The sequence below is a fragment of the Bombus terrestris genome, chromosome 5 (assembly GCF_910591885.1).
Source record: "Bombus terrestris chromosome 5, iyBomTerr1.2, whole genome shotgun sequence".
In the NCBI taxonomy this organism is placed as follows: Eukaryota; Metazoa; Arthropoda; class Insecta; order Hymenoptera; family Apidae; genus Bombus; species Bombus terrestris.
The window spans coordinates 7,357,336-7,375,026 of NC_063273.1; the positions used below are offsets into that span (position 1 = coordinate 7,357,336).

The 17,691-nt window shown below is 35.3% G+C and overlaps 3 protein-coding genes across 6 annotated transcripts; 2 read left to right on the top strand and 1 right to left on the bottom strand.

Moving 5' to 3' along the window:
* The first annotated feature begins 48 nt into the window (after positions 1-48).
* On the top strand, positions 49-10,020 carry LOC100650198 (histone-lysine N-methyltransferase, H3 lysine-79 specific). 4 transcript variants are annotated; one of them, XR_007224113.1, is made up of 12 exons: positions 49-585; positions 1,485-1,664; positions 1,738-2,064; positions 2,156-2,423; positions 2,495-3,170; positions 3,254-3,725; positions 3,832-4,455; positions 4,517-4,944; positions 5,029-5,262; positions 5,346-5,596; positions 6,157-6,305; positions 7,161-7,297. XR_007224113.1 is itself a non-coding variant. In XM_048405903.1 (11 exons), the coding sequence occupies exons 1-11, from the start codon at positions 508-510 to the stop codon at positions 7,619-7,621; spliced, it is 3,966 nt and encodes a 1,321-aa protein (XP_048261860.1). In that variant the 5' UTR covers positions 49-507; the 3' UTR covers positions 7,622-10,020. The 4 variants fall into 4 exon arrangements, 3 of the variants coding, with proteins under 3 accessions (XP_048261860.1, XP_048261859.1, XP_003395472.1); XM_048405903.1 differs by lacking the exon at positions 6,157-6,305 and having other exon boundaries at positions 5,379-5,596; positions 7,161-10,020; XM_048405902.1 differs by lacking the exon at positions 6,157-6,305 and having other exon boundaries at positions 50-585; positions 5,376-5,596; positions 7,161-10,020.
* A 121-nt stretch (positions 10,021-10,141) lies between these two features.
* On the top strand, positions 10,142-14,463 carry LOC100645943 (A disintegrin and metalloproteinase with thrombospondin motifs 2). Its single transcript, XM_012309107.3, has 4 exons — positions 10,142-10,544; positions 10,802-11,011; positions 11,080-11,858; positions 12,002-14,463. The coding sequence occupies exons 1-4, from the start codon at positions 10,395-10,397 to the stop codon at positions 13,179-13,181; spliced, it is 2,319 nt and encodes a 772-aa protein (XP_012164497.2). The 5' UTR covers positions 10,142-10,394; the 3' UTR covers positions 13,182-14,463.
* LOC100645002 (dnaJ protein homolog 1) lies at positions 13,826-17,427 on the bottom strand. Its single transcript, XM_003395466.4, has 2 exons — positions 17,201-17,427; positions 13,826-15,856 (listed from the first exon to the last, which is right to left on the bottom strand). The coding sequence occupies exon 2, from the start codon at positions 15,843-15,845 to the stop codon at positions 14,784-14,786; it is 1,062 nt and encodes a 353-aa protein (XP_003395514.1). The 5' UTR covers positions 15,846-15,856; positions 17,201-17,427; the 3' UTR covers positions 13,826-14,783.
* Positions 17,428-17,691: the final 264 nt, after the last annotated feature.

Below are 17,691 nucleotides of genomic sequence, written 5' to 3' on the forward strand. Positions count from 1 at the left end.
ACACCCGGATGTGCTGCCGCATGAGCACGATACGGTAGAAGGAAGAGACATGACGCCATGTTTTGATGTCGTCATCCCCCCCCAAACCGCTGTTTCTCGAGTAGCACAATAGTCTGTCAGTGTTTTTCTGTTGTGCGCCTCGTGTTCCGTGTTCCTTTCGGTGGCCGTTTTGGCGTGCTCCATTTCGTCCTTCCCATCGTCTCGTCGAATGTTGGATGCTTGCCTTTCGAGCTAACGATTACCCTTGTGGATTGACTGTCGCTGGAGGTGGCCCTTCGTGTCTTTTCATGTCCGGCGATGTAATCGCGCAGCGGGGGGATCCGCGAGCGTCGTCTACGTGGTGGTAGTGTCCTAGTGCGGGGAGGACGAGCGACCACGATCCTCCGCCGAACGGTTAATCCAAGTGGTTACGTCACACACGATCCTGAGCTGGGCTTTCGAAAGAAACGACTTACTAAAGAAGTGGAAGGCGACGACGACGGGGACGAGGACGACGGGCCTGCTAAAATGGAGCTGCGCCTGCACTCGCCAGCCGGAGCAGAACCGATCGTCTATCAATGGCCCCTCACCTCCGGATCCGGATCTGTGAGTAGTGGACCTTCCTAATTACGTACTTGTGATTGTTCTATCTCTGGGAAATACTACGTGATATTGTTGGAAATACATAAAATGCTGGTACGTGACCTGTCTTTTATCGCTCACTCTCTCAGCTGATCGGTATATGTACCGCACGACGCGATTTTTTCCCACCTTTATTTCATCTCGTTGTCATGTTTATTTTACTCTGTCGGAAAGTTTTTTTAATTATCGAATTCTCTACATCGTGTAATTATTTGTAATTATTTGTTATTATATATGAGGTTCTTAATTGTTCACTGTATACTATGTGTACGTATACATGTAGTGAAAAGATTGATTCTTTGGTTTTTTCAAACAAAATAGTTTCCTTTAAATTCCTTGTATAAATTATTTATTGTAGGTTAATCGTTTCTTTATTATAAATAAAGATAATAATGAAATATGGATGTTGTCATAAATTATAAGTTATCTGTGTTAAATTACAAATGTAGTAATATAATTTTGATGTTATAATGATTATTTTATTGACTTTAATTTGTAAAGACATTTATTTGTTTAAATACATTTAAAAACATTTGTATTAGAGTCATAAATCAAAGGATACTGATTTATGACAATAGAAAATCTCAAATAGGAGGTCATCCTTATTACAGGCTATAAATCTTCATTAGTATATAATATATCATCTATTTCCTGTACATTCTTTTGTATATGATTTTATAAAATATATTTAGGATATAAATTCTAAAGTTAGAAAATATTGACAGATAAAAAATATTTTTATATTTATGTTTAAGTTACTGAATAAGTTTATTAAAAAAGGAAAAGATAAAACAGAATTTTACATGTTTATGAAAATTATATATTTGAGAGAGAATCAAATGAATTTTATTAATTAATTATAGGATCGTCATGATGGTGCACTTGATGTTGTTGAAACAATGAGATGGGTTTGTGAGGATTTGCCAGATCTAAAGCTACCATTAGAAAATAACATTTTATGTGATTATGACACAAGAGATTATGAAAGTATGAAAAATTTATGTGACAAATTTAATAGAGCAATTGATAGTTTAGTTCAGCTGGTAAGTAAAATAATTAGTTGTATTTAATTAAATCCATAATTTATTTGTAATAATTGAACATAATTTGACATAGGAGAAAGGCACTAGTTTACCATCTCAAAGATTGAATAAAAGACCTAGTCGAGGTTTACTTAGGCATATACTTCAGCAAACATATAATCAAGCAGTAGTGGAACCAGACAAATTAAATCAGTACGAGCCATTTTCACCAGAAGTATATGGAGAAACAAGTTATGAACTTGTGTGTCAAATGATTGATCAAATTGATGTAACAGAAGATGATGTATTTGTTGACTTGGGATCTGGAGTTGGACAAGTGGTTCTTCAAATGGCTGCAGCAACTTTATGCAAAATTTGTATTGGAGTTGAAAGAGCTGATGTACCATCAAGATATGCACAGGTACATTACTTCTTTAAGATATTTTAGAGATGGTACTGTTGAATTAATAATTAATATTATCTGTACAAGTCTTATTTTTGTCAAATATTAGAGTATGGAAGTAAACTTTCGTAAATGGTTGAATTGGTATGGGAAAAGATGCGGTGAATATCGTTTGGTAAAAGGCGATTTTTTAGCTGATGAACATCGTGAAAGCATTACTGGAGCTACGATAGTGTTTGTTAATAATTTTGCATTTGGTCCAACGGTGGATCATCAACTGAAAGAACGATTTGCTGATTTACGGGACGGAGCACGAATCGTATCGTCAAAATCATTTTGCCCCCTCAACTTTCGCATAACGGATAGAAATCTCAGTGGTAATGTATCATATTTTTATAAAAGACGCAATATACGTGCAGCGTCACAAACATATCTTTTTTATTTACAGATATTGGTACGATAATGCATGTATCAGAGATGTCACCACTAAAGGGTTCTGTCTCGTGGACTGGTAAACCGGTGTCTTATTATTTACATGTAATTGATCGTACTAAGTTAGAACGTTATTTCCACCGCTTAAAGAATAACAAGCAAGGTGGCGATGAAAATTCTGATTCTGTGATAAATAACACTGCCAACAATAACAATAAGGTTACAAATAGAGGTGAAAGAGGTGATAGAGCTAAACGGGATCTTTCAAGGCAGTTAGAAAGTCCGAATCATTCGGAGCAACAAGGAACAAATAGCGATTCTGATGCAGATGAAAATAACATTAAAAATCGTCGGCAATCAACTAAGATCCGTAGAAAAATAAGTAGGAAATCAAGTAGTATAAGACCCCCGGCTAGAGGCAGACAGAGGGGAAGAGGCGTAAAGAAATCAAAGCCCAAGAAAGCAATTAATATTTCTGGTTTGGACTTACTGCATAGTCAAACATTACTGAGTACATCTCCGCAAGCTTTGGGAAAGAAACCACCGCCCGCGCCTGGTTGTGTGGATCAACAACTGTCTTCATTATCACTTTCATTACAGTCACATTCCACCTCTGTGCATGAAGAACTTAGTATACCACCTGCTCCGTCCGCCACTCCGTACGCATTACAAATACTTTTGGACTTGTACAGGTATCTTTGCTTTCTGTAAAATATACACATATGTACGCTGCTTGTATACGTATTTCTTTATACAAATACATTTTCGTACGCAGGGACCAATTTATGCTCATGTTAGAATCAATGAGAACTCCTTCGTACAGAGTGTCAGTCAATACAGATATTGCAAAAGAAAGAGAAAGAAATTCAAAGTTACAATCGAGAGCGGCGCAATTAGAAAAACAAATAAAGGTATTAATTGATGATAGTGTAGCACTTTTAAAAGCAAGAATGACCGAGCTAGGTATAAATGCGACATCGCCTGGAGATTTACTTGCAAAGGCTAAGGAGATAGTTCTTAGACACAAACAGTTGCAAGCTAAAGCAAGTAAGCTACAGGCCCAGGTTGCATCTATGGAAAATGAACAATCGAGATTAACTGCGCTTAGACATCAAGAATTACAAGAAAAGTATAGTAGTCTCACAAATACGAATGGCATATCAAATCCATCACAACCACTTACTCAGGATTACATATTGAAAGAAATTTCTGCAACTTTGTCTCAACGTAAAAGATTACATTGTCAGGTTGGTAGGATGTTCTTATCATCATTTTTATTATTAAAAAATATACTATACAATTAAATACAAACAAATGTTTAAATACATAAATTGAGTGCTAATAAATTTACAGGTATCCAAATTGGAACATGAACTAAATGTTTTGGAAAGAGCAAATAATGAAAAACAAGTTGCTGCAATAGCTCAGCAACAAAGAGAGGCACTGGGTTCTAAACACTCACAAAGTCAACATCATCAGCAGCAGCAAAATGGAAAGAGCGGATCATCACGAAAAAATAGAGAAGGACGTTCTAGATCGCAAGAATGGCCTGATGTTCCTGATATTGGGAAAATACAGGAAAATAATCCAGAAATATTGGCGCAAAAGATCTTGGAAACTGGCAGACAAATAGAAGCTGGTCGAATATTAAACAGACAAAATAGTAGTACCAGTACTAATTCTAGAACCAGACTGCCACAAGCATCTCTCAGTTTTTCTACTACTTCACCATCTATTTCATCCTCACAATCGCAAATAAATAATAAGGAGACAACAAATAGAACTCAGGAACCTCCTAGGGTTGCAAATTTCGAAGATAGGTTAAAGAGTATCATTACGAGTGTTTTAAATGAAGATCAACAAAATAGAAATAAGCAACAACAAATGCAACTACAGGTGCAATTACAAAATCAGACTGAGCAAGATAGAAAACGTATTACATTGCCACAAAATGTTTCTACTCCTGATTATACACAGGTAATATTATAATAATTTTATCTCAATTATTTTATGTAATATGTAAACCATTTTTCCATAGGTTTCACCTGCGAAGTTAGCACTTCGTCGTCACCTCTCTCAAGAACGTCTTTCCTCTCATTTAACACCATCTGATAGACCAACAATCGACTCGAGGCAATCGAGTCATGATAATCGTATTGTAGCAGGAGGAAATGGATTGCTTGGCACTAGAACAATTGGTGATTTGGTCAGTGGAGAAATAGAGAGAACGCTAGAAATATCCAACCAATCTATAATAAATGCTGCTGTTGATATGAGCGCAATTGTAAGGCCAGAAAATGTATATTCTCCTATCAGTAGACCAGCTAGTGCAGAAGGTGATGCTGGCTTATCAACTCTAGCGCACGTAGCAAGTTACGCTCCAACTTCTTCTGCTATTTCAACATGTACTCCTACCACTACTTCAAGATCATCTGTGTTATTTACTCCAGTAGCACAACCACAAAGGTATTATATTATACGCTTATCTAGCAGTAATTGTGTTCTTATAAATTAGAAGTTCCATTTTATAATTTATTTTTCCTTATTTAGATACACACCAGTCCAATTACCTCGTGCAGATATCAAACCTTATCATGAATCGTATTTCTCTGACAATCCTTCTCAGTCACTCACACAGGCCCATCCGCCACCGTCATTACATACATCACAGGCAACATCAACCGGCGAGCTTTTGCCAGTAGAAGGACTAGCTGCATCTTTACATGCTCGTATTTTAAATAATCACAACACAAAAACTGAGCCAATACTGACTACAAATAGAAGGTATTAGAATTTTATTTAGTTTTACTTTTCCTTTCCTTTGTGTTAGGAAAAGTGATTTGACCCATACATTCCCGTTATAATAGATTTCAACCATATCCTCGATATGCAACTAGTAGCAACAGTAATAGCAGTACAACAACAAATGGTATGGTGACAGCCATTTGTCAATCACAACCTTCGATGTCACTAAAAACGGAGGCAGTGGTATCATCAGTAAGCACAAGCGGAGCGCCATTGAGTCCTCTCGTGGAACCACATTCTAATACGTCCACGCCGCTAGTTGATGAGCCCCAAATGACAACGCAGAGACAACGAAATGGTATTGGCGATGACGGTGAGCAGAACGTCCTATATTTCAATTTTACTCCTTCTATTATGCATTCTTTCAAAGTACTAGAGTAGGAAATGCTTTGGAATGTATATATCCAAGTTTTAAAATATGCTTTTCACACTGGCTGTAAGAAAAAATATGAGTATATTTGAAATCTTGAAATATTTCTAAATACTAAAAACTAATTTTTACGATGTGATCACAGCAATATAAAATAGCAATACAAGTTACCAATCCAGCAACGGAATAGAAAAAAATATCTTGAAATTAATGCAAATATTTCGCTTTTACATTCCACAATTAGCATTTTGACTTTACTATACACAAAGTGTATTTGCTCTACTCATCAATACTCTAAATCTTTACTATACAGAACCTATACTCTAAACACCTTGCTTTATCTTTTTTAAGACACTATCATATTAGTCTCCGCTATGCACCTTTTATTAGTTTTTTATGCACTAATGGTTTACAATCATTGTCTATGGTTTCCCTTATCTTATGGAGCTGGTACTTGATCTTTATTTATATTTATTTTTGTTGTTGTTTGCTGTATTTGTTAGATGCACTGTAGCTGTTTGTTGGTTAGATCTGTCTGTCACATACTCAATCTCACTCACAACCCTTGAAGCTTGTTTTATTAGAGATTGAGACACATTCAGAGGGAGAAATCAAAAAGTACGGCTGCCTGTGGGTTGGTTCGTGGTTGCTGGTGAGTTATCCCACAGGAGTTGTCCAAAATTCCTTTTTTATATTAGTGTTATTACAGCCATTCGATAAAATGCAGATTTAGATTTTTAGCTTTCTTATATATTTTTTATACTATATAAATATTAGACATATTATCTATATAATATAATAAATTTTCCATGAAAATAAGCCAGACTCAAGAAATTTTTTTGGTAAAAACAATAATAAAGGTTATTTCAGAATTTACAGCCTACTTATGCATAACAAGGAACTTAAGAACAGATGGAGCATGTTAGATTTATATAAAAATACTGTATCTTTAGTTGATGGGTTTTTTTAATTTTTGGTGCATGCTTTTCTGCATGATAGCATAATATATAAAATGCAATTAATGTAGTGTTTCTTTCATTGAGTAGTTATATGCGTTGTACAAGAAAAGATGAAGTGGATTTTACAAGGTACTGTACATGATAAATATCGCACATATTTTATTTTTTATTTGCATAACAAAAATAAAACAAATGACATTTACTAACTACATGATGAACATTTATATCGTAGCATTTATCTCTATTGACAACTATATTTCAAGCAGTACTGCTTCTTATACACTATCTTTAAAATAATATTTACTATCTCCATACACAATACAGATAACATACTATTTTACCAATAGAATCATTTTATTACACAATAACTATGATTTAACACGTATGTGCATAATGCATATAAGGAATGACAAAGTAACAATTACAATTATACAAATATACCTTACTGTACAATTATTGAAAAGGGTTATTGGCTTATTTTTATGAAAATACGTTGTACCGTCTTAGATCGTGTAAGCAGTGTATCTAAATGGAGTTCATTTTGACAGACGGAGAAGCGGATTGGCAAGATCGTATCAGTTCTGGATTTGATAGACTGGTTGCATTTGCATCGACGGAGTTGGATAAGCGAAGAAGATCTACAGAGGGAGTAAATACAAGTCCTGACAGTGGTTTAGGATCGGACAGCACGGTGACGGGACCTCCACCGGTGATTCCGTCGCCAGATGAAGCACTGGGACCTCCACGTACACCTTCACCGACCAGTCCTCGCCCACCGAATCCCTCCAACAGTAGTAGTACGAGCAGTAACAGCAGTAGTAGCAGTAGCACATCTTCGGTGCCTCTAAAATATCAACGTCATCCAGATCCGGAACGACATCATTTTAAGAAAAAGTTTTTTCATAGAGATTGGAATAACTCTGGGAGTACCAGTAAGTTTCGTCCTAAAGGCAAAGATTGGGATTGGAATCATTCAGGACAATGGCCTTCGAATGACGAACAATCTTAATCAATTTTTTATATAGCGTGTCTTCATAAGTTAGTATGTTAAGCTTTTTGACGGGTTGTACCTTATGGTTTGATTGACAGAAATAAGTTGAATGCAAGTCTATATTTCTTTAGTTACAGATACAATAAAACTCCATTTATCGAACACCATCTTTGCAACGAAGCTTTAGTTAGCGATTTTATGTATCCGAGTTTTATTTACGTTCTATTTATCCATGAGTATGGAGTCATATTATTTAAATGAAATCGTAGGTAGTAGGAAGAGTCAGTGAACTGCATAACTGCAGTTGAACTGAACTGTTTGTTTCTACGTGGATTCAGATAAATAGAGTTTTATTCGTGTATTATTTCATTTCATAGTAGAAATATTATTTTCTGCTTTTCTTTTTACTCTTCGTAATATAGCGTTTAAGACAATTCTAAATTATTTGGAACATACATGTATATTGTTGCAGTATAAGACACTTCTTGTGATTCAGCTAGAAGTCGTGGTACTTGTATTCGACTTAAAAATTTTCCTTCTTTAATTATTCTTTCCTTTGGACTAAAGAATAAGAAATGACTCAGTGAAGTGAGATGTTCTATAATTTGCCTTTTATAAGTTTCATCCAAATATTTATTTATTTAACGGAGACCTTGATCACAAGGTTAAAAGAACTATGAAATTTTTTCGGAATGCTACATTTCGATAGTAAAATCTATTTAATATTTAGCTATATACGCACGCGTATATTAAAACGTAAAGTACCGAAGAACGTCAAAGACGCTGTTATACATTACTCACTGATAAGCATTTGAAGTTAATATTAACTACTACATTTTTAATGAAAGAAAAAAAAAACAATTTAGAAGATAATCATTGTCGATTTGATATATGGACATACGGTGAGAATGTGTTTGCCTTCATAAAATATATGCTAATACCATAGAGATTATATTCCGTAAAAAAAAGAAAAGGAAAAGTTAAACAATTTGTAAATGGATTCGTCTATAATTATGGTATGTGACTATCACATATAAAATGTAGTAAGTTAAAGAAAAGTGCTGTGTAAAAAATCTACCATATATTATGGGCGTCGTAGCTAACGTAATTAGCTCACAAAAAGGGAAGAAAAGAAGCTACCAAAACCTATGTGTGTTCGTAGCAAATATTCGCTGCATATTTTATACGCAGCTCTGTATCCCCCAATTGTTTCCGGAGGATGCAGTTATCGAAGTGTTCACTGTTGCTCATAAATGAATATGACGACAGACAGCGAAAAATAGTCATTTCACTAACCGGAAGTTAAATCTAACTCGTCTTTCTTTTTTGTTTTTATTTCTTTTTTTGGCACAAATTTAGCCACTGATTTTTAAGATTGTGCAAAATAATCCAAAGAACGACCTCTCCACGAGAGATTAAATAAAGAAATTTTCCCAGCAGAGTTTGATCAGACTTGAAATAATCTCGCTGGTGAATACGAGATTCAATTTGTAAATAAAATGCGACGTACCTTTTAAAAATTACGCGCATCTACATTGTATAAAAGAATTTTTAGTCATTGTGTCGTAAATATAGCAGAAAGTTTGTAAAAACGAGAGAAAGAAACAACCGAATAACTGTCAACAATTGAAATGTAAGAAAAAAGAAAACAAAAGGGAGTTTAGAAGAAAATCAACCACTCCTCGTACATGATTGTAATTAGTTATCAAATTATTTAATAATCCTCTTATACATTAGTACGATATAATTAAATAACGATGTAGGCACCTGCCAAGTTTAGCATGTTATATACACTGCCGAAAAACTTCTTTAATTTTATTATTGATCATTATTATTATTTATTGTTTCTATTGAAATATTTTAATACTAAGGTTTTTGTAACAAGCATATTTTCTCTTTCATTCCTACCTTCCATTTGCGTGATTTATCACTGCAGTAATAAAAGAAGAAGAACAAAACGAAACTTAAGGAATGGTGATAAAATGAAAATAATACCGATGTTGTATTGTTACCATTTTGTTGAGGTAGTAAGAGAGAAAAACAGTATAGAATGGTAAATGCATTTTTAAGCGTATATCAATGGGGGTAAAAGAAATTTATTACGATGTTGCCTGATTATGTTAATTGTTATCTATGCAATAATACACACTTTTGTTGTAAACGAAAGGACACGTTAGTAAGTTTGTTAGGGTAATTCATTGATTTGCTGCGTGAGCGAACAATGGTTGAAATATACATATATACACGAGAAATGATCATAACACGATTTTATAGAACCGAGAAACAGATGTAAACAGTATCTGTAGATATAATGCAACAAAGTACAAAGTTCTACCTGAACAGATTATATTTCATACAGTATCTGTTTTGTACATCGAGTAACCAATGCATTGAAATATACCACATTTTTATCTTAATTTATTAAATCTTTAATCGTTCCATTGACAATGCTATTATCACGTTCATTAAAAAAAAAAGAAGCTGTATATTCTGTACTATCATTTAATGTATACATGTAAGTTATATAGAAAACGGTATTTACGACAGAAAAAAAGTTATCAACTTCCTATGAATTCCGTTTCCTATGCACCTCGATGAACATTCACGTAGAATTCCTACATTATTATTACATAATTCATTCAAATCTCAGTGTCAATGACATTGGCAATACAGGTGCCAGCATGCATCTCGTATTGCATATATATTATGCTTTTGCAAAAGATAAACGATATACGGGTTTCGCAACCCGTGCACTCACACGCGTATATAAGAACAAGTTTGTCGCTCTTCTATGTACTTGAACTTGAATTTTATAACGTGCACCATGGCCTTCGTATTAGAAACTGTTCTACTGCTTTTATTCCGATTAGCTTACGCTCAAAACATGCAGGACATTGAAATTGTTTTATTACCATTATGGAATGCGGAAGATAGCGCAGAGGTAGTTATCTATTGCAACATCTTTATTTTTATATACGTATATAATTTACAAAATTTGCACGTTCACTATATGCGCATTGGATTAAAGTCAACACTTGCCTTTTTGTAATTTGCATGCGATACGCAAATTAAAAAAGATTTTTTAAATAAGTTTTATAGTAAAATAATTTTATTAATATAGTTTATTAAATTAATAATATTCCTTCTATAAAGCTAACATCATTGTGCGTTATAAGTTACTTCATCAATAAATTACAGATGCCTCTAAGCTTCAAAGCGTTCGACCAATCGGTTGAATTAATGTTACACAGAAACGATAAAATCACAGCACCTCAATTTAAAATTTGGAAGCACAGCGATACAGATATCATGGAAGAGTTAGAGCTTAGTAAACCAATCTCGTGTCATTACCTTCATCGAGATGATCTTAGTTCCGCGGCAGTGAGTCTTTGTGGAGAGCACGGTGTGGTCAGTATTGAAATTCCGAAACATTAGAAAGAAAGACATTTCGTAAAACAAGCGCTTTTTTATCACAGCATGGTCTCATTTTTCTAAAGAACACCACATTAGAGATTACACCGCTTCAGAATCAGGATATCTCATTTTTCCATGATCATTACATACGACGACGTTCAGAATTGTTGGGAGAGCCTCATATCGTCAAAAGAACTTACAGTTCTTTCACGTTTTTCGAAGATGATTCAGATTATTCTACTCAACTTCATAATTATTTAACAGATGAAAATGAGATCAGAGAACCACTTGAAAATGTCAACAGAAATAACATAAACGATGCTTTGACATTAGAATTGGCATTGTTCTTTGACGAGACTGGCTACAATATCTTTTCACCATTTTTTGATAAAAACGACGAGAAGATCATTGACATGCTATTAGCTTACATAAACGGTGTACAGGCAATTTATCATCATCCGAGTTTAGGAATTGCAATCGATATTTCCCTCGTTAGATTGGAGATTATGCAAAAACAGCCACGTGTTCTACCGCATCACGATGGTGAACGAGGAAAATTATTGGATTCTTTTTGCAATTACGCGATGAAGGAGAATCCGGAGGATGAATTTCATCCTAATCATTGGGACATGGGTTTGTACGTTTCTGGTTTGGATTTCTATGTTGTGGAGGCTGGGCAAAAAAATAGTGCCACTATGGGTCTGGCAGTAGTAGGTGGATTGTGCATCAAACAATATTCTTGCGTTATTGCTGAGTTAGGCGTGACAAATCAATTTGGAAAACCATTTCCATCGGCAGGATTCACGTCTGTTTATATAGCAGCTCATGAAATCGGACATAAGTAAGTTCATTCGTTCTCTTAGTCTAGTTCTCTTATATAATTTTCAAAATCTCTTAACACGACGAACTTAAACGACATTTTCCTACAAAAATGTTAAGAAGAAATATCTGGATAACATTGATTAATGATTCTCTCCTAAAAAGTTTAGGCATGCATCACGATTCGATTGGAAACACGTGTCCAAAGGATGGCTACATAATGTCTCCTAGTAGAGGTATCAATGGCGAGACCGCTTGGTCAGAATGCAGTCGCGATGTGGTTCAAAATCTTCCATATACGAAACCCTGTCTGAAAGACAGGCCAACTTCACCTATAAGCAGTCGATTGGATCACAGCAAGTTCTTCAATCTACCAGGCAGAGAATGGACCGCTAAAAGACAATGTGAAGTGCTGCTCCGCGATAAAGATGCTACTGTAGCCACGTTGTATAAAGTCTGCGAGTCGCTACAGTGTAAGACTCCGCATAGAAATGGATACTATTTCGCTGGACCTGCTCTAGATGGAACTTACTGTGCACCAGGAAAAGAGTGCCGCGGTGGTGAATGTAAAAACGCCCTACAAATGTACCCTGGTTTTATTCAACAGGGAGGATGGAGTGAATGGAAAACAGGGTCCTGTAAAAGTGGATGCTTGATGAAATCGACCGGCGCTCAAACTAGACGACGATACTGTGACAGGCCAATGCCAAAGAACACAGAAACCGGTTGCCAAGGATTGCACTATGACGTAGTTCTTTGCAAAGACGATAATCTATGCAAGAAGAAGCGCAAGAGCATGAGCGAGTTCGCGGCACTGAGGTGCGGAGAGTTCAGCGAAAGATTGCCAGAATTGGATGCGAAGGGTGGCGGGCTACAAGCGCCGCACGAACGCGAAAGGCCATGGATGGCCTGCGCTATATTCTGTCGGCGAAAAGACATAGCATCTTATTACACGCCGCGCGTGGAATTAAACGACCTTGGCCTTGACCCATACTTTCCAGATGGGACATGGTGTCATGTCGAGGAGGGACAAAATTATTTTTGTCGCCAGCACCACTGTCTGCCAGAGAGTATTCGTTTCGATAAAACGCTGCAAAATGATCGGCAGAGGAACGACGACATTGAGTTCGGCCCTCAAAATGCACACGCCGGAAGGCTTCGTCTTGACAATCAGGTGATTAAGTATTTGAGTCTGGGCCCCGACGGGTTGCCCCTCTTGACTTCCTTGTCGTACGGTATTGGGTTTCCGCCAGACGAGGACGAGTGGATCGATAAAGATTACGTAGAACTGATGAAACCAACGGAGGAAACTTCCTTTGAGTCATCGTATCGGATAAGAGAATAACAGAAATAATTTTCTAATGGATTCTTCATTTTGTCTCTTTTATTTATTTTTGTTAAGTATTTTTTATTGATTTCAGTACCTTCATCTAATTTTGATAAATTATAGTTATTGAAGTATTTCTTTATCATGTCAATCTTTAACATAGGTGATTGATAAGATAACGATATCAAGTCTAATTACTGATTGATGTAAAAAAGATCAAAAAAAAAGAAAGAAGAAGAAAAGTTTCTAAGAGAATTCGAATTATTAATATTAAAAGCAAAGTGTTCATACATATATTTTTGCGGTTTCTACTTGTTTTAACTTCTCATTATTATTCAGTTGTATTCTCTACTTTATATAATGTAGTATAAATATAAATATACCAATAAATTATACACCAATATACATATGTATGTAGGTACGAGAAACACATGTAGAAAAATGAAGGGTGTAAACCTCATACGTGAATATATATGTATATGCATATTTACACAGAAATTCTACTGTTTCACTACGCAGTTGTATGTGAAAGTATCTCGAGCCTCGGGAGATAGGACGATGACGTCATCTACTTCGCTGTCTATTTTAGGAGTGTCCCGATGTTATATCCAGCGTAGGAGCGATCATGAGACAAAAGGATTGAATAAAAATACAAAATCGTGTCACTTAATTGTATCGATATTATTTTAGCGTACAAATAATTAACCAACCATTAAAATTAAGAAAACGCATTACATAAGAAAACAATCAGCTCGATATTACAAATAGTTGTTTATACATACATGTGCTTTCATATGACAAAAACCTCCATCCAGTCACCGTGAAATTGAAGGAAATTAATGAGCAAGGTACAATTTGTTGTTTGAATATACAAATTTAATTTGTTCTACTATATATTTACGTATTTATGTACGTACTTGTAATTCATTGAAAATGGGAAAGAACCGAATTACAATATATATACGAATGATGGAATAAGAGAACAAAAGGCAAAATAAGACGATTGGAACACAATGATGGTGGCAATTTGTCATACTTCCGCAGATTTACCGTTCATACAAATCAGGCGCGCTATACGCATTTACATTAAAGAATACTTACAGACCATATACGCATACGCAAACATGCATTCATTCACCGTAATTGTATACATAATACATGCTCTGAATGTACAGAATAAACAAAATTAAGCAAGTCACATTCATACAGAGCTGCATTCTGACAGACTCGCACTGTTAAATCATATAACTTAATGTAAACATATTCGGTCTTATTCAATATTTTAGGATCTTTCTTCCCGCATGTAAAGGCAAAATACGTTTCACTGCACTACGAAAGCAATGGTCATTTGTTTTACTCTTTCGAATTATAACAAACATAAATTTGCCTAAACCCAAATCAAAAACCTGATTTACATTTGACTAATCGAAAACCACATTTTCCTAGCTAGAAGATAAAATTATTATTTGCATCGTGTCAACAAATATTTGTTCACAGCTCTCTAACCACGCATTTATGTACTAGAACGTACACGAGTGTTTATTCTCGTCAATTGGGACGATTAGAGGACTGTCGTTGTGATGACAATTATCCATGCTTTTTTTATTCTTAATTCTGTGTTCAATTCGGTAGAGTATCGTACAATATGTCCCTCGCACTTTGCGTTAATGTGTCAGGAAATTTGATGTCGAATGAGACCAGGAGATCACCTTTCCTTGATGGTTCCTTTGGGAATGGTAGGCCATGTCCCTGAATCCTCCTAACCATATTGGGTTTTACAATTTCTCTTGTCAAATTTAAGTTGATTTTTTCGCCAGTAAGCGTAGGAACTTCAATGATAGTACCGCATAAAGCTTGTTTCAGACTTAGTTTGCAAGTGTATCGTATATCACTTCCTTCCCTTCTAAAAAGAGGATGTGGTTTATCTCTGATGATGAAAACAATATCTGCTGGAACCTTCCCACGGCCTTGGTCACCTTCTTTTTGGAACGTTATCTTAGTGCCAGCTTTCCATCCAGGTTTTACATTAATTGTGAGAACCTTGTCTTCTTTTTTGGTAGAACCATCCGGCTGAACAACTCGTTTGGAGATTTTCATTTTCTTCGTACAACCACGTAGAATCTCTTCTAAACTGATATACAGATCATGCTCGATAGCAGGGTCTTGGGCACGATCTTTATTGCCTCCCCTGCCAGAATTAGATCCCACAAAGTTGAAAGAATGTGACCTAAAAGCTCCACCTTGACCTTGACGTTGTGGTCCAACTCCTAGTCCAAGGGGATCGTCTATGTCCATATCATCATCGTGGAAAGTGAAAACTCGGTTACCTATAGGACCTCCAAATTCAAAAAATGTTTGGAAAGGACTAGCAGAACCAAAGAATTGAGCAAACGTTGCTTTTGGATCTCCATGGAAAGTATATGTTGTGCCACCACCACCTCCTCCTGCTGTTCCAGCTCCTCCCTTTAATCCTTCCTCTCCAAACTTGTCATATACTTCCCTCTTTTTAGCATCAGAAAGTACTTCATAAGCTTCAGCTATTTCCTTGAACTTCTCCTCTGCCCCAGCACTCCTGTTTTTATCAGGATGATACTTTAAAGCTAACTTTCTGTAGGCTTTTTTGATCTCATCGTCACTGGCAATTTTGCTTATGCCTAATATTTTATAGTAATCTTTCCCCATTGGTTACAGATCTGGAACAATTTAAATAAAAGGAAGATTGATATATTGTTTATGTAAAAATGAAAAATACAAATTTGTTGAAACAAAAAATCAATTTATTGCCTTTATTTACAATTATCAAATTACATTTCATTAATCTCTTTTTATGGTATTTTTCTAAATCATTATATCATCCAATTATAAGAAATTATTTCAATTTACTTCAATTGTTTTCTATTAAACTATAAGTAGATTTATAATATATATGAAACATTTTGTAAGTTATTTTTTAATGGAAAGTATATCATACATATTACATTCTATTAAAAATTACACTGCTGCACATATTGCGAACATTACATACATAACAATGTGTGATCCAAGTGAAATATTACATCATTGCAAAACACGTTTTTCGAGAGTCCGTATAATGTTCTATATCGACGATTTGGGAAACGATGTTTAACGCAACGTGACCATAAAAGTGCGGCTCTTTCTGAAGTTTCAAGTACGATTTCGACGTCATACAACACAAAGAACTGTTTTTGTCTTTTACAAATCACTTTAGGAAATGCAAACTATATTCTCTTTTATTATATACATATATCGAAACCATTTTCAGTTCCATCTTACTTTCCTATTTACATAACTTTACATAATTGTATTGGAGGTTATTGATTTAGACTAACGAAATGTCTACAAAAATTTATCAAACGAAATCTTGAGTGCTTTATCGAAATCTTTTACGGTACGGTCAAACTTTGCATCTTAGTACTAATACTACTATTATATGACGTATAGGTTTTGCAATCGAGAAAACAAGTAATTGTGAGAAGGCTACATAACTTTGGAAATTTGAAAGTTTGAAAAACAGTTGGTTTTATATCAGATTGCGTTTACTATCGAATTAAACTCGTAAAAGCGCAAAAGTAGAAAACCTGCCCCGTTCTCCCAACTATCGAGAGACGCAGACTGAACAATGGTATATAGGTACTAAATACGATAATGCCAATGATCTGCCATTTTTCCGTATATTCTCGAGAAAAGAAGTATGGATGTCTCTCTAACGCACACCCACGTACGTATTTCACCGATATCTATTTCTGGCAATGATGAGCGCGTACAAGCGACGAACGTGTCCGCTTCTACAAACGTGCAACGATTGCGAGCAGCGTAAAAATAAATTCTACTGTGTCCACGATGGCTACCCTAATCTCCACCTTGAAGCATTTATCTATCATAAAATTATGCTACGAATATACTCGAATGACTTCCCATCGCGGATCGCCCATTTTATTTCCTCACGAACATCTGACAGAATCCAACGAACACCCTACGGTAGTATTTATCGTTGATGATTTTCATTCGACACTTACCGTTGCTGTTCTTGTTATCGCTTGATAAATTAGAAAATCCAATTGGCACCAAATTCACTGAGATTTCTGAAAAACCGTTATGCAGTCTGACGAAATGTTTGTTTCTGACAGATTGGATGAAACAACATTTAACACCTCTCTTTACGTACTAAAGTGTCGCGTAAGCTGTGCAGTCCATATATACAAACTTTCCTTCTAGTGGCTTCCGGAACTTTCGAGAATGGGTCGACGGCAGTTCCGTAGCACTTATTTAATGACGTCAGTAATCCCCACTCCTAGTTATAGATCGAAAACGTGACCGCGCGCTTTATGAAATGTAATATCGACACCATGATAAATAAACGATGTATTCAGTAAATAATATACTAGCAATATATATTGAATAGAGTTTATATTACTTTGGCAAATAACAATAATTTTGCACATTTAACTCTATTGGACGGAAAAAGATAAGTGACATATTGTTTTCGTTATGAACTGAACTTAGCCGA